Source organism: Danio aesculapii, chromosome 11 (genome assembly GCF_903798145.1).
Source record: "Danio aesculapii chromosome 11, fDanAes4.1, whole genome shotgun sequence".
NCBI lineage: Eukaryota > Metazoa > Chordata > Actinopteri > Cypriniformes > Danionidae > Danio > Danio aesculapii.
In genome coordinates, this window is record NC_079445.1 from 39,204,747 (window position 1) to 39,228,828 (window position 24,082).

At 36.5% G+C, this 24,082-nt stretch overlaps 1 protein-coding gene across 2 annotated transcripts; it reads right to left on the reverse strand.

The window, feature by feature from the left end:
• Positions 1-3,388: 3,388 nt before the first annotated feature.
• On the reverse strand, positions 3,389-19,854 carry LOC130236912 (solute carrier family 45 member 3). 2 transcript variants are annotated; one of them, XM_056467652.1, is made up of 6 exons: positions 19,774-19,854; positions 19,408-19,487; positions 12,060-12,260; positions 8,572-9,372; positions 5,612-5,877; positions 3,389-4,469 (listed from the first exon to the last, which is right to left on the reverse strand). In XM_056467652.1, the coding sequence occupies exons 3-6, from the start codon at positions 12,199-12,201 to the stop codon at positions 4,065-4,067; spliced, it is 1,614 nt and encodes a 537-aa protein (XP_056323627.1). In that variant the 5' UTR covers positions 12,202-12,260; positions 19,408-19,487; positions 19,774-19,854; the 3' UTR covers positions 3,389-4,064. The 2 variants fall into 2 exon arrangements, with proteins under 2 accessions (XP_056323627.1, XP_056323628.1); XM_056467653.1 differs by having other exon boundaries at positions 19,770-19,852.
• Between the last annotated feature and the right edge of the window lie 4,228 nt (positions 19,855-24,082).

Below are 24,082 nucleotides of genomic sequence, written 5' to 3' on the forward strand. Positions count from 1 at the left end.
CTTTGTTTGCAACATCGGTCGAGAGCCCTCCTGAGAAGCAGTCTATCCACATTCCTAAGGAGTACAGCTCCTTTCATGATGTCTTCTGCCCCAAGAGAGCTTCCCAGCTACCGCCGCATCGGCCATGGGACTGCGCGATCGACCTAGTTCCAGATGCCCAGTTGCCAAGAGGTAGGATCTACCCGCTCTCGCTTCCAGAGAATCAGGCAATGGAAGATTACATAAGGGAGGCTCTGAGTCAGGGGTACATACGTCACTCAAAATCACCAGCCGCCTCAAGCTTCTTCTTTGTGGCCAAGAAGGACGGAGGGCTGCGTCCATGCATCGACTACAGGGTCCTAAATAACGGTACAGTAAAATACCGATATCCCCTTCCTCTGGTACCAGCCGCTTTGGAACAGCTCCGAGAAGCTAAAGTCTTCACTAAATTGGACCTCCGCAGCGCGTATAATCTGATAAGAATACGTGAGGGGGACCAATGGAAGACAGCATTCGTGACCCCTACTGGCCACTATGAATATGAGGTCATGCCTTACGGTCTGGTCAACGCCCCCTCCGTATTCCAAAACTTCATTCATGAAGTCCTCCGGGAGTTTCTTCACCACTGTGTAATAGTGTACATAGATGACATCCTCATTTACTCCCGGAGTGAGGCCGAACATCGCCAACACGTTGCGGAGGTCCTACACACATTGAGAGAACATCACCTCTACCTCAAAGCGGAGAAATGCTCATTCCACCAGAAGTCGATTCATTTCTTGGGATACATCATTGACCAAACCGGTATACGTATGGATGGAAGAAAATTGAGGCTGTTCTATCCTGGTCAGAACCCACTTCCATTAAGGAGCTCCAGAGGTTTCTTGGGTTTGCTAACTTTTATAGACGGTTTATCAAGGACTACAGCAGGATTACATCACCTCTCACTAATCTCCTCAAGGGTAAACCCAAAGGACTGGAGTGGACCAAAGAAGCAGCCGCAGCCTTCCGCCTTCTTAAGAAGGAGTTCACAAGGGCCCCACTCCTGACTCATCCTGACCCAAATCTTCCTTTCGTGGTGGAAGTGGACGCATCCACCACCGGCGTCGGGGCAGTATTATCTCAACATCATGATACACCGCCCCGACTGCATCCCTGTGCCTATTTCTCTCGGAAGTTGAGCCCGGCGGAGCAGAATTACAGCATAGGAGACAGGGAGCTTCTAGCAATCAAGCTAGCCTTGGAGGAGTGGCGTCACTGGTTGGAGGGAGCCAAACATCCGTTCCAGGTGATCACAGATCACAAAAACCTCCAATACATCAAAGAGGCCAAGAGACTATGTCCACGTCAAGCCAGATGGTCACTTTTCTTCTCACGTTTTGATTTCTCCATTTCCTATCGTCCAGGACCCAAGAATCTAAGAGCAGACGCTCTCTCTCGTTTACACGAGCATCACGATCATGAAGAACTCCCAACGAAGATTCTTCCCGAACACATCTCCATTTGTCCGATCACCTGGAACGCTCCTCCAGTCGTTGCCACTCCGGAAGCCCCTGCTCCGCCGGGATGCCCTCCTCATCGGCAGTTCATACCACCTGAACACCGGGTAGATCTGATCCACTCCTTACATACATCGCTAGGCACTGGACATCCAGGGATCAACAATACTCTCTCGCTAGTATCCCAACGATTCTGGTGGCCAAACATGGCAAGGGATGTGAGGCAATATGTTCAGGGCTGTAAGGACTGTGCCCAATCCAAGAGCCCACGTCATCTACCCGCTGGAAAGCTCCATCCCTTGCCGATTCCGAACCGTCCCTGGTCACACCTAGGAGTGGACTTTATCACTGACCTCCCTTCGTCAGAAGGTAATACCTGTATTCTAGTCATAGTAGATAGATTCTCAAAGTTTGTCAAACTAATCCCTCTGAAAGGTCTTCCCACAGCCTTTGAAACTGCCGACAATATCTTTAATCAAGTCTTCAGGTCATTTGGTATTCCAGAAGATATTGTGTCGGACAGAGGTCCACAGTTCATCTCACGTCTATGGAAAGCCTTCTTCAAGCTCCTAGGTGTGGCCGTCAGCCTCTCTTCTGGATATCATCCCCAAACCAACGGGCAGACAGAGAGGAAGATTCAGGAGGTGGGACGGTTCCTGAGGACCTTCTGCAGTGGTCACCAGAACTCCTGGAGCCAGTATTTGGGCTGGGCAGAATATGCCCAAAATTCACTGCGGCAACCCTCCACCGGACTCACGCCATTCCAGTGCGTCCTGGGCTTCCAACCACCGCTCTTTCCCTGGGATGGCGAACCATCTGATGTCCCCGCCGTGGATCACTGGTTCCGGGAGAGCGAGAGAGTCTGGGACGAGGCTCATCAACATCTGCAGAGGGCAGTCCGTCGAAGCAAGGTAACCGCCGATAGGAGAAGGTCTGAAGAACCCAGATACACACCCGGACAAAAGGTGTGGCTATCCACCCGGGACATACGCATGCGACTGCCCTCTCGCAAGTTAAGTCCCCGATTTGTTGGTCCCTTCACCATCGTGGAACAGGTTAACCCCGTCACCTACAAACTACAATTACCCTCTCACTACCGTATTCACCCTACATTCCACGTATCACTCCTGAAACCCTATCACGATCCTGTTCTTCCCTCCACAGAGCCTGACCACGAAGAGGAACCCCCTCCTCCACTGCTCCTAGAAGAAGGAGCCGTCTACGCAGTGAAGGAGATCTTGCGTTCCCGACGTCGTGGTGGCCAGTTGGAGTACCTGGTGGACTGGGAAGGGTACGGCCCCGAAGAAAGGACATGGGTTCCCAGAGCTGATATTCTCGATCCTAGTCTCATGGTGGAGTTTCATGAGAGCCACCCTGAGTTCCCAGCGCCTAGAGGCAGAGGGAGACCACCACGGCGTCGGAGGTGTCGGCCCTCAGGAGCGGGCCCTGGGGAGGGGGGTACTGTCATGGATTGGTCAGGCTCTCACGACCCCCACTCACGAAGATCACCATCACCTGACTTCTAATGAGCACACAGCTGCATCACATTCACGAGCACCAGATAAAAGCACAGCACTCCAGTCGCTCATTGTCCGGGCTCGTCTCGACGAAAGCGGACAACTGAGCGACCACTCAGCGTAGTCATCCTCAGCTAAAACAAACGATTTACTTACCTGTTCTCTTTGTATTCCTCCTAGTCTTCCTGGTCCTCCCGAATCGTCCTGTCTTCCAGTCCTTCCAAGTCTGTGTCATCCTCTGTCAGCTGTATCTGGTGTGTGCTGTCCATCCTCGTGTATTCCTGTTACCCAGCCACGGAGGAAAAGACCCCAACATCATTCCTGATCCTCCTGGCTATCCTTCATGTGCTCCTTGTTGTCATTTAATAAACACCCTAACGTTTCCTTACCTCTGTCTCCTGTCCGCTTCATAACAATAGGCTTCAGTGTGGTATATAATTCACTAGATATTTTTCAGGATACTCCACTTAATGTGACATTTAAAGGCTTTACTAGGTTAATAAGGTTAATTAAGTTAGGATAATTAGGCAAGTCATTGTATAACAGTGGTTTGTTCTGTAGACAATCAAAAACAATTGCGTAAGAGGGCTAATAACATAAAAAATATATATTTTTAAAGTATTTATTCTAGTCGAAATGAAACTAATCAGACTTTCCTCAGAAGAAAAAATATTATAGGAAATACTGTGAAAAATCCTTTGCTCTCTTAAACATCATTTGGGAAATACATTCTTTCATTTTCCTTCGGCTTAGTCCCTTATTGATCAGGGGTCGCCACAGCTGAATGAACCGCCAACTTATCCATGTTATGCAGCAGATGCCTGTCCAGCCGCAACCTAGTATTTGGAAACATTTGGGAAATATTTCAATAAAATAAATTAACAGGAGGGCTAGTAATTGTGACTTTAACTGTGTATTGATATAGATTTATTAAGCTAATTGTAATGCATTGACATTTAATTGCACGTTTGCCTTTGCTCTTTCCAAAAACGACAAACAGAACCAGCTGCCATTTCTGTATTATTTTTATCTCTATCCTGAGTCCTTTTCTCACCATCTAACATCTCAGTCACCTCGCATCAATATCCGCCTTCTCAAAGACGATCTTACTGGAGAAATACACGGCCACGACACTCAGCACAGACGCGCAGGCCATGTACGCGGTCACGCTATGGAAAAGCTGCACGATGGAGCCCATTAGGAGTGACGGCAGCACGTGGGACAGCAGGTAGGCACTGTCTAATATGGCGATGTCTGTGCCCATTCCTCTGAGCGATGATGGTGGCGGATCCATGGGGATAGACACTTGAAGATCTGATGTTTTAATATTGTTCTGGAAGGATATGGCAGCTGGATACCCACTGACACATCCATTGGTTCTTTTCTGCTTTGCTGTGGAGTGTGTCTCTGATTTGATCAAGTTTAGATCATCCTCCTTGAATGGAAACTTGCGTCTGTCGGTGGAGAAAAACACCTGAAAATTGTGAATGCAACAGGTTAGCATCATACTCTTCCCTGTTGATGTACCCTGACCTACTTTCTGTGCTGAATTTCACAATCTGAAAATATTGAATTTGATGTTGCGAATTTCTTGAAACTTTTTTTTTATAAACTGGATCTCCAACACGATCTCACTGCAATTCGTAACTTTTTGATTTAGTGGCTAATTCGTATGAATTCGTACGATCTAATTCGTACATTTTCATTCGATTTGTTCATCCCCCAATGACGGTTGTGTTTAGGGGTGGGGTTAGGTGCCACGCCTCCTTTTTAAAATCTTACAATTTAGTACAACTGAACTCATACGAATTCATACGAATTAGCCACTAAACTGACAAAATGTAAAATACTTACGTTTTCTCGTGAGATCAGGATGGATATCCTTATATTTGACGTAATCTCAACTGAAACATGAAGATAGGGCAGGACATACAGTAGCCCCTCCCCTTCATAAAAAATAGCCAATAGCGTTTCGTTTTTTTTAGGATTTGATTGGTCAGATGATTTGATGAGAATCTGAAGTGAGGTGATGTAAAAAAATGTTAATCCATTTAGGCGAAAGTGACAAAAACCACAAGTTTTTGATGCTTATTTCTAAATGTGTATTTTGCCACTGTTTTGGAGCACACTAGGTATCCTTAAGGCTAACATATTGATACTAGCATCAAAAAAACGTTATTCTAATTTCACAAGACCTTTAAAAGAGTTCAAAAAAACTCTAAAAACTTTAAAAAACTGCAATTAGATTTTGATATGATCAGATTTCACACATTTCGATTAAAAGCCTTTTGGCCCTTAAGCCTCCATACAGATTCAGAACAGGACTAACGTTATTTCTGTGAAAAGCTGAAAATGTCAAAAAAAAAGCGGTTCAGAAGAAGGCAGTCTATGGAGATTACAGTGTTCATTTGTGTATCCTAAAACTTCACATTATAATGCCTCTCAGTTGCTAAAATTATCTTCAGCAGATGAAAACTCTAATGGCTTGGTCCGCTTTAATGCTTTTGGCCCTGATGGACTTCCATAATGATGTAATATATGCATAATTTCACAACAAAACATATCATTACACTGCCCAGCCTTAAATAGTTTGATGCTTTGTTATGGAGTTCTTACCTGGGAATTGGAGTGGTAGAGGCATGTGAGTGTGTATGGCAGAATCTGCAGGGTGCAGAAGGTGTATCCTGTAGCCGCAGCCATGATGGTGACTAGTGTAATGTTGTGGGATACAGTCATTATTGCTGTACTCACAGCCAGCACCACCACACTGCTCAAATACAGCTTCCTAACACCTACACATATCACCATCCGCTCCATAAGCAAAGAGAAGATCACAGACGTCACACACTGCAGGAAAAGACCCAGACTGGCCATTCGCACACCTGGAAAGAAACATACTTATAATTATACTTACTTATAACTTATAAAAATACTGATATTTATGCTTATGAACATATATATCTTTTAAAAAGTAAAAAAAAACAACATGAAAAACCCCACTTAATTATTCCCCTAAATGAAGCCTTAATGATTTTGTGAATAACCATTTATATTCATGGAAAATATTTACATTCCACAAAGGGTTCTGTATAGTGGAAAAAGTTTATTTAAATAATTTATTTAAATAAATTATTTAGATCTGATCACTTTAAGAAACCAAAACTGGTTCTTCTTTTTTATGAAGGGCCAAAAACCAAACTTGATTGAGGAAAGTGGGCCCAAGGTAAATATAGTTGCCATGTGTAATTTCCTTATTTATTTAAATAATAGTATTTTAAAAATACCTAGAAAACATTGCTTTATATTAACTAATACAGTATGTTTTTAGATTACATTTCATAATGAACTTATTACAGTAAAAAAAATCTGATTTATAACAGATTAGTTACACTAGTTTTTGCCTTGATTTGCTCGTTCATAGTCCTATTTCCATCAAGTGACACTATTTACATTGAAAAACTCAGATTAATTTACAACATCTAATTTCAGTTTGCTTTTTTTGTAGCTCAGCAATAAAACAAACAAACAAAACAGGTTATGTCAAATTAGAAATGACGATCTCTGTTAAAGGCATTCTCCCCAACCCTTCTCACTCTTTTCTCAGATGGGATAGTGGGCCAAATCAAAGGGCCAACTTTTACCCGCGAGCCCTACTTTGGGCATCTCTGTTCTATGGCATCGTGGTGAAAAAAAAAGTCTTTTGAAACATTTATTTTGAAGAGTACACATAATTATTATTAATTGTAAATAGCAATTATTAAGTAAATTTATACTATTAATTTATACTATACGATTTTTGAGGGCACATATGGCATTAATTATAGTATAGCTATGCAATTATTATGTGCTGTTTGTATATTTATTCTTCTTAAAATATTCTGTGATTACCTGAGTAACATCGATGCCAAACTGTATTGACGTTAACAATCTAGCTTTATAATGAGTAGTGCCTTTTAATTTTTTGTAGTGGCAGATACGTATTTGTTTACATGTAAAATCACTGACAAATGCTGTAAAACTCAAAAAGATATTTATTAATGATATTTAAACCATTTTATTTAATTTCAAGAACTTAAATTAACTTAAAGTCCACTTGAACCTGAAGTTGCTGGGAAGTTGCTTAATTTATTTCTGTATGTTGATGTACTTCCAACTGAAACAAAATATTGATTAGAGGGCGGGGCTTTCTTTTTGTGCATCATTGCCTAATAGCAAACTAACAGTAAGAGGGGCGGAATATTGTGATTGAAATGTCAAACTGACATCAACAGAGAAGGACCGCCACTTCAAACACAGAAGCAAATAGATTTTGAACGAATCTTTTATGTAACTTGTGAATGATGAGTCCTCTCAGGGAGTGATTCATTTATTCGTGCATGTGCTCAATTGAGTAAATAGGGTAGAAGATTAGTTCCTTTTTCAAGTCTTCTATCGGGTTTGAGTCATTTGTTCATCACGTGAGAGTCAGAAGCCAATCATATGGAGTCAGAGCTGAAGCAAGATTTGATTCGTTCATTTCTTGAGTCCTCGGTTTTGAGTCGACTCCTTACATGCTGTCCTGTGATGAACGAATGACTCAAAAACCCAAAGACTCAAAAGATGAACTAATCATAGCTCCTTTTGGCTCAGACTGTGTGCATTGGTTAGGCTAATATGAGACTGTCTCTAACTCAAATTTGAAGACACGGAGAGCTAATCATAGATAAAAGACCCAGGTAAACCATTTGTTTTCTCTTTCGCATTCTAGTTATGACTTGTTTCTAGTGTAATCAACATTTGGGCTAGTTGTAGGAATCAACTCAACATTTTAATAATATTTTGGCAAATTGAATTAAATGACTTGGAAAAAAAAGATTCATTCATCTTAATGAACGAGACTGAACGAGTCAGTAAAATGATCCAAACATCAGTGTTTATTTTGATAGCAAATTTGATTTAGTCTTAGTCTTTTGACTGAAATTCCATTATAGTTTTAGTCATATTTTAGTCTTCTGAATTTTAATATTTTATTTATAGATTTAGTTGACTAAAATATATTTGGTTTAATTTAAGTGTAATTTAATTAAAATATTGTATAATTTTTTATACAAATAAAACATGCAAACATACAAATAATGAATCTTCTTTTTCTCTCAGCTGTTGCCATGTCATTATAGTTTAATCAGACAGACAGATGCCCCATAGAAGATGACGTAATTGCATCCCACGTCTACTGTGGATCAGTTACTTTTCAAATGTGTGTGTTATGCACCAAGATTAATTCTGATTGGATATTCACCCAAATACCTTGTTTTTATTAGTCAACAAAAATGTCAGTATATTTTTATTATAGTCATCATCGTCATGACTTTTTATTTAGTTTTTGTCTAGTTTTTGTTGGTAGAAACTTGTTTGTCATGGAAATTAACACTGCCAAACATCCCGTCACTAATAGTCAGATTTTGACTGAATATTACCAAAACAACCTTTTTTTTCAAGTGAATTCACAAATTATTGTTTACCGAAAGAATAAGAATGTGCGCTAGCAAAACAAACATATAGAATATTTTGATTTCACAAAACTGATAAAACTGCACCTTCATCATAGCGCATCCTTCCCAAGGATCCTGGCTCTTCACTGGGTACACCGTTATACAATCCCTCCCCGACAAAGTCAGTGTAGAAGAGGAGAAAAGACATGAGAGCCATCCAGCTGCACAACTCTGCCACAAACAACCTTGCCATGACTTTCGGCATCCGACTACACAGCCTATACAGTCTGGGAACTACAGACAGGAGACTAGACAACGTCCTTCGTAGAGGCAGAAATCCAAATGCCAAACAAGGGCAGCAGAAAGTTGGTTTTCTGAACACATCAATCTCCCCAAGTCTTTCTCTCCCCGTCTGCTCCTCAGAGATGAACCTTGTACCTATCAAACAGGCCAAAAAAATGAAAGTCAAAACAGTGTAGATGAAAGCCTCCTGTCCACCCAGGTAGACCGCAGTGTCTGAAGTGGTCCAGTCAACAGCGGGGAGCAGGTATCCAATGCATCCACCCAAACTTAGCATTAGAGAGTAGATGGAAAAAGCCCTGCGGCTCTCTTCTTCTCCAGGAAAAAGGTCAGAAACCAAGGCCTCCAAAAGGGTGAAGCAGGCCTGACCACAGAACTCCACCAAGCAGATGGCAAGCACCAGCAGTGGGACCTCCAGCCAGTGGCCCTGTCTCTGTGTGAGGATTGTTAGGATGGTGGATGCTTGAGGGATGATCAACAGCCCGAGGAGGACGCCCATGGATAACGCCCATATGAAGGGCCGCCGGCGACCATATTTACTTTTCAAGCTGTCACTCGCCGAACCAATGAGAGGGACGATGATCAGCCCCAACACTGGTCCTACAGCTGAAATTAAACATAATCAGGGAAAAACATTGAGTATGTTTATATGGACACCAATAATCCAATTTGAATACGATTAAGTCAATACTCTGATTAACCCATTTAAGCCCACCGACAACTATAGTTGCCGAAGTTTATAGTTGCCATTTTCCTTTTATTAGTAATTTTCTACATGTTATCTGTGTTTAATTTGTCAAAGACATGCAAGTAATCAACCAAATAAAAGATTTAAAGAAAGAAAAAAATGAATTAATTTATTTCCTGTCACATGAGGCCTTCAACTTCCTACCCCTAATTTCAGGATGCAAAATGGAGGCAAACCCTCCCAAATAAAGCCAATTTTCATGATACTGAAAATAATAAGATATTCTGAAGTGTTGGCAATTGGTAATCATTGACATCCGTAGGGGGGAAAATACTGGAAGTTTATAGCTACTGGTTTTCAACATTCTCAACAGGTTTGGATCCAGTCAGGGGTGATTAAATGACATTTTCATTTTTGGTTCAATCAGGTTTCTTTTGGATCACCAATGTCACCTTTAGCTTGTGCAAATGACACCATTTTCTTTGGTGAAAATATACTGTTATATACAATTATTTAGTGTAATCTAAATCTATCATATTATAATAAATAATTTGTATAGTTTAATCTTACATATTTCTATTTTCAGAATGTCCATGCTCAATTTCAATTCAACTTTATATATAGCACTTACACAATGCAGATTGTGTCAAAGCAGCTTAATATAGAAGTTCTAGTAAATTGAATTCGTGTCAGTCCAGTTTTCAGAGTTGAAGTTCAGTTTCGTTCAGTTCAGTGTGATTTAAATTTCACTGCCAAACACTGAAGAGCACGTGTTTGTTTAAGATTAATAGCTGGTTAGATTTTATTAAGGGAATTCTCACAAAGGTATTAACATACAGTATCTGGGTGTCCAACAAAACAAAACTCTTCTGAGTAACGTTGTTTCATTAAGTGAGTCACATGTAATCATTTACGTAGAAAACGTTGTGGAAGTTAAGCAATGTTAACTTAATGCAACAGTTTTTTTTTTGTGAAAATGCAAATTAGAAAGTGGGTCACGTTTAGTAACCGGTCTGATGGATTCACTTGTTCAGTTCAGCGAATGATTCGCCAGACTGCTGTTGCATCCGTTTATGATTCAATAGAAGAACCAGTTCATTAGAGTCACTCGTCTATGAATCGAATGCTCTCGGTTTGTTTTATAGTTGCGCGCCAAAATATTTTCTGGAGGAAACGCTTGTGGCGTCATATCCCAAATGGGTAAGTAGCCTACGATTTATAAATTGAAAGAAAATTGATATTTGAGAGCTTGTATATAAGGGCAGCACGGTGGCGCAGTGGGTAGCAGCACAATCGCCTCAGCATGAAGATCGCTGGTTTGAGCCCCGGCTGGGTCAGTTGGCGTTTCTGTGTGTAGTTTGCATGTTCTGTGAGTTTCCACCAGGTGGAGTTTCCCCCACAAGTCCAAAGGCATGCGCTATAGGTGAATTGTGTAAGCTAAATTGTCCGTAGTGTGTGTATGGATGTTTCCCAGTGATGGGTTGCGGCTGTGTAAAACAGATGAGTTAGTAGTTAATTCAGCTGTGGCGACCCCAGATTAATAAGGGGACTAAGCTGTAAAGAAAATGAATGAAATTATTTACATTTTACTTTATGACGAGCATTCTTATACTATAGGCTTCTGCCAAGTTCACATACGGATGTTTAGAAGCGAGTTTAGTAATTTTTAGGACGACTCGTTCATCTATCAGTTTCATCAAATCATCTCATTCATCTTTCAAATCATCTATCATGAGCCTATCGTGGATTTTTTTAAATTGTTTTATTTGACAGTATAGAAACATCTAAAATGTAAATTATTTGATTTTAACTTTGGTCCCTGTACTTTTTACACCCAGAAATTACAACATAATGGCACAATGGAGCTGCATTGTGTAATATGACTACAATTTTACCAGATGACTTAAATCTCTCTATTTGGAAGGAATTGATCATTTTAGATAGACTGGGATTAATCTGTAGAGAAGTGCATCTGCTTTTACACGATCTACAAACATAGATTTTTACAGGTAAAGAAAAAAATACAGTTGAAATAAGCAGTGTTTTATTGTTTTTGTACAATTTTTAACTGTACAATGTCTTATGCCTGAATTCTTTAAATCATTATACAGTCACAGGCCTTAAAAGCACATGTAAATGTAAATTTAGCATATTATTGCATATCCTGCGATGTAACTATTGCAAATGATCACATTTCGATATCGATGCTGAAATGATATATTGTGCAGCCCTATATGTAAGATCTCTTAAATTATAAGAAAACACTAGAACAGGTTACTTGCATTAACCCAAATGTGTCGAAGAATGTTCAAATCTATAGAGAAATCCCCAATTTTAACGAGTGACACATTGCGTGTTTTTTGTGGGTCTGTCATGACATCAAACACACTCAATTTCCAGTTAGTTTTATAGAAAATAGCCTACAGAAACACCAAAGACGCTTTAATATGTTGTGAGTTTGATCCACATAACAGCGTTATGAGGTGAATAAACTACAGTAGCATACAGTAAGATGACATTGTGTTTTTTCATTTAGTCTTTTAAAATGTCCTCCAAAAACAGCCATGATCTCTATTTGATCATGATCTCTATTTGAGTCACTTACCGAGTACCATGGTCATGAAGCGTTCCTCCACCCCAGCCTCCAGCAGCAGAGGTGGGATGTAGATGGTCCCAGCAGCCAAACAAACCTCCAGGCCACATGTTAATGCATTAATCAAGAACAACTGCGAGGTCCTGCCATGCATGTCCAGATTCTCCACTCGGCCACCTCTTCCCTCTCTCTTTTCCTTCCTTGCTTTAAACTCTGTGGTAATTAAATAAATTGTTAAGCCATTTTGTTGTATTTTCATATTGATGCATTTGACCTACACTGTAAAAAAATATCTGTTAAATAACATTTTCCGTATTTTGTGATTCACAATTTTTTTCAGTTTATTTACAGTTGTGAATTGCATCATGGGATGTTGATCTCTGCTCTGACGACTTTTGATGTTAAAAAAACAACTCTACATTTTAACAAGTGACTTTTAGTTCAATTTTAGCAGTTTGAAATAATATAATGTATTAGAAACAATATATAGAGAAATAAGTCTGTAAAATAATAGAAAATGTACTGGCAGCTTATTACAAGGTTTTTGTAGCGTAATATACAACACCAACCCAGACAATATATCACTTTAAACCAGGGGTGCCCAAAGTTTTTCTTATAAATATACCAAATCGTATTACATTAAATTTGCTATGGCTAATTTCCTAACTTATATGCTAATATTTAAAAATAACTAGTAAACGTTGCTTTAAAACATATTAATTATTGATGCAGTATAATTTTTAACATTTTATAATGAACTTATTATAGTAAAACATAAACAGTCCCATTTATAACACGATGGAGTTCAATGCTGTATGCAGTAGTCGAGCTGTTTGATTTGCTCGTCGATGTCTTGTGCATTGTCCATATAGTGACAGTATTTAAATTTTAAAAGCCATTTTGTAGTATTTTTATATTGATGCATTTGACCTACACTGTAAAAAAATATCTGTTAAATAACATTTTCCATATTTTGTGATTCACAAATTTTTTCAGTTTATTTACAGTTGTGAATTGCATCATGGGATGCTGATCTCCGCTCTGTTGACTTTTGATGTTAAAAAAACAACTCTACATTTTAACAAGTGACTTTTAGTTAAATTTTAGCAGTTTGAAATAATATAATGTATTAGAAACAATATATAGAGAAATAAGTCTGTAAAATAATAGAAAATGTACTGGCAGCTTATGGAGTTCAATGCTGTATACACTAGTCGAGCTGCTTGATTTGCTCGTCAATGTCATGTGCATTGTCCATATAGTGACAGTATTTAAATTTTAAGAGTCTGATTCATTTACAACATTGAAATGATTTTAGTTAGCTTTTTTGTAGCTCTTCAATTAAACAAAGAAGCAAAAGGTTATGTTAAATTTGAAATGACGATCTCTTTCAGAGGCATCCGCTCCCAACTAACTCTCCATCATTCTCTCTCTCTTGGATGGCGGGCCAAACCAAAGGTTACCATGGGCTAACTTTAACATTAAAAATGTTAATAAATGTCACTTTGTTGAACATTTCAAGGCTAAAAACTGTTGGAACAAAGATTAAGGTCCCATAATGCAATTCCAAAGAGAAATAAACAGGGAAAAATACAAAAAATGAATAAAAAAACATGAAAAAACTGTTTATTTATGGATATTTTTTACAGTGTACAATTAAAGAGACCGTTCATCAAGAAATTGTCAGTTATTTATTATTTGCTCACTCTGAAGTGGTTCCAAACCTGTTGAACTCAAAATATTTTGTGATATTTGGAAAAAAGGATGGCATCGGATAGCCATTTCCTGCATCCCAATTCTCCTACTTACAGTATACTATGTCCTAAAAGTATGTACTTTTTTGTCAGGAAAAAGTACACACTATTGAGAGTGTAACAGAAGAGTATGCAAGCTTTGGGACACACTACTTCCTCATTAACAGACTGCTATTTTACTTAGCTATGTGCCTTGTCAATCATCTCACCACATAATCCACATTTCTTTCATATTTAATTTCCAACTACCTATATTGGAGGAGCAGGTTAATCTGCCATTCATAAGTCTTTCATGCAGACAATTGTCCTCAAGTGTTTGCAAAATTATACATTCAGAATGTAATTGCCAAACATGTCTTTATTAAAATTGTTGTTACAGATTAAATAAATTGAAAACTTAAATTTTCCAGAAGGTTTGACATTATTAACAGTTATTTAAATATTTTTATTAAAGCCTCTCCACTTAACGGTCAGTCTCGTGCATCCGCCATCTTTCTAGTTCACATTAGGGTTGGACGGATAGACGATGCCATCGTCCATCGCCGATGGCCGCTTGACACCATGATGCTAAGCCTGCATCGACGATCATCCGCCCCTCCCCCGTCGCAAATCCGCTCGCTTAAAATACACACTGAGGCCCCGTTTACACTAATAGGTCTTAGTTTTTAAATGTCATTTTAGAACGAAAACGATCCACATCCACTCTGGCGTTTCACCTAGCATTTCTGAACAGCCCTACTTCCACACTACCGCTGAAAACGCACATCACGTGACCACATACACACACCCACAGACACACACACACACACACTGTCATGCGCTCAAGACAGCGGTTTTCAAGCGTTCAACCGTTCAACCGTTTTCAAGGTATACCGCGGTTTGTAAAAGTCAAGGTTTTAATACCGTCTCTAAGGTATGTGTAAGATTTTTTATTTACATTTTTTGTATCCAAAGAGGCTGTTTTAAATTGTAAAGAAATCTGGGTTTTTTAAACTAATGAAGTCAATGATTCATTTGAATTATTTAGCCTGACGTGTTTACTGCTCCAAAATATCTTTCAAAAAATAGAATATATTGTTTTAGATGGGGAAAAACGTTTTTGTTTTTTTACCCAGACATTTAAAAAGAAGATATTGTAGAGCAGTGAGCACAATACCGTGAGACCATGAAACCGTGATATTTTTATCCAAGGTTATTATACCGTCAGAATCTTATACCGGCTCATGCCTACAGTAAACTGCTTCAATCTTTCACTTTCACGCTTGTACTTAGTAATTTTAGCGAAAACCTCAGATACTGTTGGTTGGTTGCTGTTGGTTGTGCACCTTTTTTACCAACCAAGTTTGTCAACAGCATTATAACGACACAGATCACTCTGCCTATTCATGTCAGAATCCCGCGGAAAAAGAGATTGACAGGTGGTTATTATGTGTGTAACTTATCTTTATTTTTTTATGATTTTGTTATGGGTAAAACAAAGACCATGCAGGTCGGGTAGTTTAAACGGTAGGTTACAAATAATTTATTCGTTACAAATTAATTCATTATTCATAAATAATTAATTCACCGCGGCCTATGACAAAGATGCCATCGTCCATCGCGTTGTTTCATATTAGACGTTGTACAATGCCAAATTGGTCGACATCACCCAACCCTAATTCACATCCTGCGCACAATGTATTATTATCATGTCAAATATTAGTGGTTATATTAATATAGCCAGTGGTTCTCAAACTGGGGTGCACAGTCTGACCACCAGGGGCGCGTGAGAGTATGTTTATAATGGCATAAAATTTTTGCTTTTATTATTTTCATGCATTTACCATGGGTACACTTCACATGTCATATTTTTGAGACAAAAGAAATTCACTGAGAGAAAAAAAAAAAAAAAAAAATATATATATATATATATATATATATATATATATATATATATATATATATATATATATATATATATTAATATATATATATTATTTATTTATTTAAAGCACCGTTATTCCCTTCACTGTTTAGTACAGATAGTATGCAAACTGCGATGCAGCGATTGACTTCCACAGTATTTTATTTTCCTACTGTGGAAGTAAAAAGGCTACCGGTTTCCAACATTCTTCGCAAAATCTTCTTTTGTGTTCAATAGTGGGAAAAACTCTATTGTTAATTTTTGGGTGAACTATCCCTTTAATAGTCACATGAAGTGTTTTGAAACGTGCAGTTTTGTTCGATATGTGACAATTTCAATTGAAACATGAGGACTGTGCGGGACCTATACTAGCCCCTCCCCCTTTAATAAAAACAGCCAATAGCGTTGTTTTTATCATAGCTCTGCCAGTGAGAGTGGTTGAGCTCAAGTGCATCAAGTGAAAAGCAAATGAGAGGCATCTTGAAGGGGCGGGACATATCTGACACTAGAGAGCATTTGATTGGTCAGAAGATTTGACGAGAAACTGAAGTATGATGTGATGTCATTAAAATCTTTGATCCATTTAGGGTAGATTACCTTTGGAAGTATATATCATCTAAATCTGGATTTTTTGGAGCACACTAGTTTATAGATATCCATAATTATAACATACTAATACTAACATATTACAAAAATATCACTTAAAGAATTCACTGGGATGTTAAAACACACCTCACACAAAGTAATGCGCATGATTTTAATATGACACTACTCCAAATCCTATCATACATTTTAATATGACGATACTCCATTTAACACAAATCAGCTAAATGAAGTAAGAAGGAGGCTGTGTTATGAATCATACGTCGACTGTATTTCCCAATTTTCTCAAGAACTTCTTTCACGTTTACTCAAGTATAATGCAAGGCTGAGTTTCCTATTTAAGCTGACACACAGATTAGAAATGGCGTCATGTGTTTATGAGCGTTGACACCAGGATGTGTGACGGAATATTACACCCCTTTGGTCAACACAGCATGTTTGTTCAGGACTATAAAATAAGGTGACTTACTTAGCACACAACCGCTGATCTTTGACCTTGAAGTGTGTTGCGAGGAACAATATGTACTAATCACAGTGTATCTACCAGACCAGATTCATTGATAGCGGACTTAGCACTGTCTTGATTGTTTTGGAAACTTTAAACTGTGGAAATAAACAAAAAAAAATTGCATATGCAGGAATAATTTCCACAGTGTCAGCAATTTCTTTGCCAGTTTCAGATTAGCATTACTTGCAACTCTTTAAGTGTGATTGTGTTTTTTATTACCAGTTAATAGACTCTAAATAGCTTAAATGTTTTGTATTAAATAGCTTTCTATGTTTTGTAGAAATGTGAATCGCTGTTTAGTACACACTGACGTAAATGACAAAAAAAGATCCACTGACACACTTTTATTTATCCAATTAAGCAAAGTGCAAATCTCCTGTTTCATTTAATCTTGTGAAAGTTAAGAACAAGGAAATAAAGCGTGTTTACTGAGGGTTTTAGAATTGTGGCACTACTTTAATCATATTTAAGTACATTTCCCTACACTCAAAACAAATATTTTTGCTGCTTGTTCCAACTGCTCATTTAAAATGAGCTGAATCAACACAATTCTTGAGGGTTTTTTGGGAAACTTAATTGTTTTATGGTCAATCCACTTAAGTTAATTTAATTGATTTGCATTGGGACGACATGAAGGAAGCATTGTACAGTGTACTCTTTAAAACATGCAGGGTTTCACACAATTCCTTCATGTTGTCCCAACACAGACTGATAAGTTAACTTAATTGTTTTTACAAATTTAAGTTGATTGAACATAAAAAATTAAGTTGCAAAAAAGTTGCAATTAAGTAAAAAAAATGTAAGAATTGTGTTGATTCAAGTCATTTTAAATAAGTTTAAACGAGGCATAAAAGTATTTTTTGGAGTGTAGAAACTATCAAGGCCAAAGACAAGAAAATTAATAATAACTGCTGATACACGTTAATACAATCTAGTGCACTGCTTAAATTTATGCTTATTTTAAAATATATAAAAACAAAATATAAATAATCACTACCAGTAAAAAGTTTGGGGTCAGTAGGAATTTTAAATGTTTTAAAATAAGCTTCTCCTGCTCACCAGGGCTGCATTTCTTTAATCAAAAGTACTGTACAAACTGTAAAATTGTAAAATGCTATTGAACACTAAAATAACTGTATAAATGTAGTTTATAATTTAATTAAATTTAATAATTGATTCCAGTGATTTTAAAGATGAATTTTCAGCTTTGTTGTTCCAGTGTAAAGTCACATCCTTCAGAAATCACTCTAATATTAAATATTATTATTATTATTATTATTATTAATATTAATGGTAATAGTAATAAAAGCAATAATGACTGGAGTAATCATTTCATTTGAAACTACATACAATAAGAAAGCAGTTATTTAAAATTGTAATACATATTTAACAATTGAACTTTTTTTTTTCAATTTAATAAATGCCGCCTTGATGAACAGAATAATTTTCTTCAAGAAAACAAAAACACAAAAAACAAACTGACCCCAAACATTTAAACGGTAGAGTATATATACATTTATTTTTCTTTATAGAATGTTTCACTATTATTAGTATAAAATTAAATAAATTTATTTTATTATATCATTAAAATAATCATTAAATAATCATTTAAAAGTAATAATGTTATTCAAATATTTTACTTTTTCTCAATTATTTTGTAGTAAACCTGCTTTCTTGAGATCTTTCTTCCCGTAAATATAGCTGAACTAAGGGTATTGCTTTTTCTCCTCCTCATTGTCATAAACCAAAACAGTAAAAGTGCTAATGTATGTGTAAAAAGAGTCATTTTACACTATTGAGTAGTCATAGTATACTATTTTTATAACAATATATATATATATATATATATATATATATATATATATATATATATATATATATATATATATATATATATATATATATATATATATATATATATATATATATATATATATTATGCCTTAAAAACATAAAGTGTGACCATTTTTGTTTCATTAGTTATTGTTAGTGAACATTAAGTAATAATGAACAATATTTGTAGGGTTTATAAATGAATCATAGTTCACAATTTACTAATGCATTATTAAAATCCAAATTCATCCTTGTTAATATTAGTTAATGCATTGCGAGTAACATGAGCTAACAATAAACAACTTCATTACCATTAACTAACATTAGCAAAGATAAATAAATACTGTGATAAATGTATTGTTCATTATTTGTTTATGTTAGTAAATACATTAACTAGGACAACCTTAGTGTACTAAATTCCTTTTAAATGCTCTGATACTAGTTAAAACCTACTTCTTAAAATACAAGGTTACTTAAGTTCAGAAACAACACAACAGTAACCACTATATTGTCCTCTTTTCACAGTGCATTGTGAGCTCATTGGGAAGGAAAGAAACACGTCTTTAAAGCGCTGTATGCACAAACACATTTAAGTTGAACTTTTATGAGTGACACTCGTTTATTTGGCTGTCAAGCATGTATGTTGGACTCCTGTCTAAGCTAAGAGTAAAAAGTCGTAAGTATAAGTTGAATCAAACATAACTGAACCATGAAAGGTTTTAGACAGGGAAAAAAGCACCGAAGCGGATCACATCTTACCTGACGCTGCCTTTGACAGGGGACTTCAGGTCCTGGAACATTTTTTGTTTCTTAAATTGACATTGCTTAATCGAATAGACCTGTTTTAAGACAAAATTAGCAGGCGTTTAATTTTAAAGTAACATTGTTATAACCAAAATGATTATATTTTTAAATATTGTACAGTGCTATAGTTTATTTATACAATGTTAAAATATTAAACATTCATCTTAATGATCTATAAAGACAAGTTGCCCACTTATACAAAACAATAATTCAACTAGAACTTTTCTTACGGTTTTACAGCTACAGGTGCATCATCAGCTTCACATCGTCAAATATTCTATACAGTAAAAGTAGACAGAATACAGCAGTTGACATACATACGTCTGATTTCCATGCAAAAGTGTAAACTGAAGTGTCGCCGATGTATTGCTGTGGCTGTATTGAGTCCCATGTGAACGTGTCCAAACTTACAGTGACATGAGTTGAAGTTGAGGATCAGCATTTGCAGGAGGAAGTGGGCGGGACGAGCTGTGCGAACACACAGACACACACACACACACGACTGGAGCCACATCATAGACACTAGCCCGATCATCTGCATTCTTTACCAGTTTTAGCTGCTCATCAATAAAGCTTCCTACACATCAGTACAGGTGTTTCCAGTTATATACAGCTTCCTAAAGGAGCATTTACAGTAAACTGGCTATCTATCTATCTATCTATCTATCTATCTATCTATCTATCTATCTATCTATCTATCTATCTATCTATCTGTCTGTCTGTCTGTCTGTCTGTCTGTCTGTCTGTCTGTCTGTCTGTCTGTATTATTTGTCTTCCTACTCGTCCATCTGTCTGTTCTTATCGCTTATATTTATATCCATCTATACCTATTTGTAGTTATTTATTCCACCCATTTATCCACACCTATTTGAAGTCTTTCCATCCGTAACTCCATCAAAGAAGGCTTTGGAGTGGCCTAGTCAAAGTCCTGACCTGAATCCAATTGAGATGCTGTTGCATGAACTGAAAAAGGCGGTTCCTTTAATGGACTATTTACTGTAAATGGTCTAAATCAATCAATCAATCAATCAATCAATCAATCAATCAATCTATCTATCTATCTATCTATCTATCTATCTATCTATCTATCTATCTATCTATCTATCTATCTATCTATCTATCTATCTATCTATCTATCTATCTATCTATCTATCTATCTATCTATCTATCTATCTATCTATCTATCTATCTATCTATCTATCTATCTATCTATCTATCTATCTATCTATCTATCTATCCCTATTTGGTGTTCATCCATCCAGCTACACTTATTTGTAGCCTTTCCATCCATCCATTAATTCGTCAAAGAAGGTTTTGGAGTGGTCTAGTCAAAGTCCTGATCTGAATCTAATTGAGATGCTGTGGCATGACCTTGAAAAGGAAGTTAATGCTTGAAAACCCTACAGTGTGGCTAAATAACATCTTTACCTATTGTTTATTTCTGTCCATCTGGCGTCTGTAATTTTGTAAATGAGTAATATATATATATATATATATATATATATATATATATATATATATATATATATATATATATATATATATATATATATATGTATGTGTGTGTGTGTGTGTGTGTAAAGGAGCAAATAAATTCCATGTAGTCTTATAATGAATATAAAGTCATAAAACTCAATGTGATTGAATAAGTTGCTAAAACGCCACAACAATAATGTCACTGCATGATGTGTTAACTTCTTCCCCACGAGTGCAAAAATGTGGATGGTTCAGTTTTATTTCCTTTTGAGAAATCCAAATTTATCAAGAGTAGGCTATATCTCCAATTTCAACACAATGTTGAATCAGCATTACAATAGAGTGTCACATGTGGGTTGAAGGCGTTGTATCACACATTTAAATTTACAGTATACACAAAGCTTATATACATTGACTTGGTACGGATGATTACACAATTTATGCATTTCAATTGAATCTTTGACTCTGATATTGCTACCAACTTTTTTCACAATAGCAAGCAGTACAAAAAAAACTTCTCTGAAATAGATTGTAAATGATTAAACATCCATTTAGATGCTAAAAATATAACAGAAACCACTCCATTTTTGAAATTCTTCTGTTTCTCACGTTCAAGCAGTCTTAGTTGACATATTTCACACTGTGTAAGTTAGTTTTGCACCTCTAGCCTTTAAACTTCCTTCACAGTTCTCAGAAACATGGTCATCTTTTTCTGGCGACCGTGCTGAATAAATACGTTTTCATCGTAACTGCTTTTACTTACTTTATTTTTTAATTTTGAAGGGGGGTGGTCAACTGGTAATGCTCAAATATAGTGGTATGGTTCACCAAACATCTCAGAGTATCTGTGAAACAGGCGTTAAACAGTGCAACACTATGTTGTCAACACTGACACCGTGTGTTAGAATTTAGTATCACACCTGCTCTTCTAATTGACTTGCATAGTAATGTGTAATGTGGACACCAAAAAGACAAATAAAAATGAACTATGTACATACTATTACTGCTGTTTAGTCACATTGTGTTCAGATATCTCCTGCAGATATGATTCTGTTTATAGACGGACAGTGTTTTCAGTGGATATAGGCAGGGTGCGAATTACAGGGGGGTTAATGTTAAACCAGATGTGTAGGGGGTAGATGTGTATCTTAAATAATATTAATAATAAATATTAAATAAATATTAATATTAAAATGTAAATTTACTTTTGACCACCGCATAATGGTTCATGCCATTTTCGATGCATAATCGCGCCAGTCAGTCTATGCGAGAAGTCATTCAACAGTCTAAAACTGCAGATCGAGAGACTTTATTTCCTGTAAAATATGTGTTTGTATCTAAATATACATTAAAAGTAAAAATTAGACCTCTAAAATAAAAAGTAACCTCTAAAATAGCTAATCAGAGGTGACTGTAGGTCAGAATACACTAAATACCCCTCAAAACATGAGCATGTATTACAGAAACCAACACAAACTCACCCCCGATCATGTATAATTCTCACCCTGAATATATGCCAGAACATCTCCGTGAATGATTAGAAGTTAAAGGGATAGTTCACCCAAGACCGAAAATGTCCTCACTGTTTACTCACGTTCAAGCTGTTCAACGCCTTTGTCAGTTTCTTTTCTTTTGTTGAACACAAAACAAAAATATTCTGAATAATGTTGGAAAAAAGCCCAAAATACCATGGAAGTCAACGGCTGTTTTCCCCTTTGTGTTCAACAGAAGAAAGGTTTGGAACAAGTGGAGAATGTGGAAATGATGCAAGAATTTGCTTTTTTTTTGGTGAACTAACCCTTTAAATTAGGACGGATATGGATGCTTAATGAAGAAAAGATGCTAACGGAGTTCTTATATCAAGCTTTTCCTAAATTGCTTGAATCCAGCACCAAAGTAAATACAAATCCATAAACAAAACGATACTAAATCTTTAGACTGGGTCAAAGACTAAAGAGTAAATGCAGTTTACTGTATATGATTACAGTATGTGAGCAAAGAAATAAGGACTATTGTCAGGTTGTCAGGTTATTTAGTACAAGCAGGGATGGGCAGTATTTATGATACATGTATTTCTAAAACGTATTTAAATACAAACAAGTATTTGTATTTAATAGGGTTTATGAAAATGGCTTAATATTTTGTATCAATATTAATTGTATTAAAATACTGTAAAATACTTTGTAAGAAGTCTACACACGGTGACATTATACAAAATGTGGCCTTTGGTTGGTGTTTTCTCAGTTATTTGCTAACACTTGAGATCAGACTAGAAAATTGATTAATAATGAAGAAGTTGATCAAGAGTATGGATGGAAATTATGCATCACATACAAAGACAAATAACAGGGGTAAATTTGGGAGCAAGTCAAAATCAGACAGGAAAATAAGACGAACATAAAGAAGTCCTACAGTGGTGATGCCTACAAAACTTCATTGGCTCTTTTAAATGCCAGTAGCTGATCTGCTCTTTATAGCTAATTACAAACTTTGACATAGTTAATCAGTATGAGACAAATATATTAAATAATACAGTCTACTGGTCAAAAACTCCTATTTTTTTCGAGATATCAGGTTTTAGATTGTGGTTTGAAGATTCAATTGCAAAAAAAACATGATATATGGAACCTGGAAACTTTAGTAGTTTTCAGAAATGGTGATTTTTACATTGACTATTGAAGATTTCAACTGCAGAAATGTTGAAACAAGACTTTTAAGAGATGGTGGCAGTTTTCACAATCAAGAGATATAGTACTATATTCCAACCTATTATCTGAATAAAATGTTTTTTTACAAACAACATCCTTAAGACAGGACTTTCTCTATGAAATTTGAACAAACTCTACAGTAAAATCAAAAAGAAACACAAGTTTTATGAATATCCCCTCATGTTTAGTAGTGGTAAATGAGTTGGCAGAGAGGCTGACTTAAACTTGCTCAGAGAAACGCTGTTGGTGTCAATCATTGTTTACTTCAGTGAGTCAGTTTAACGGTGAAAGGCTTGATCGAATATGCCCATTGAAAGAAGGTTTGCGAAGAAACGTCATGCTTCCTGGTAAAAGTATTTTATAGTATTTTCAAAATACTAAATACAGTATTTTATTTTGATTCATTTATGGCTGCTGTATTTTTGTACAGATAAAATTGAGGTATT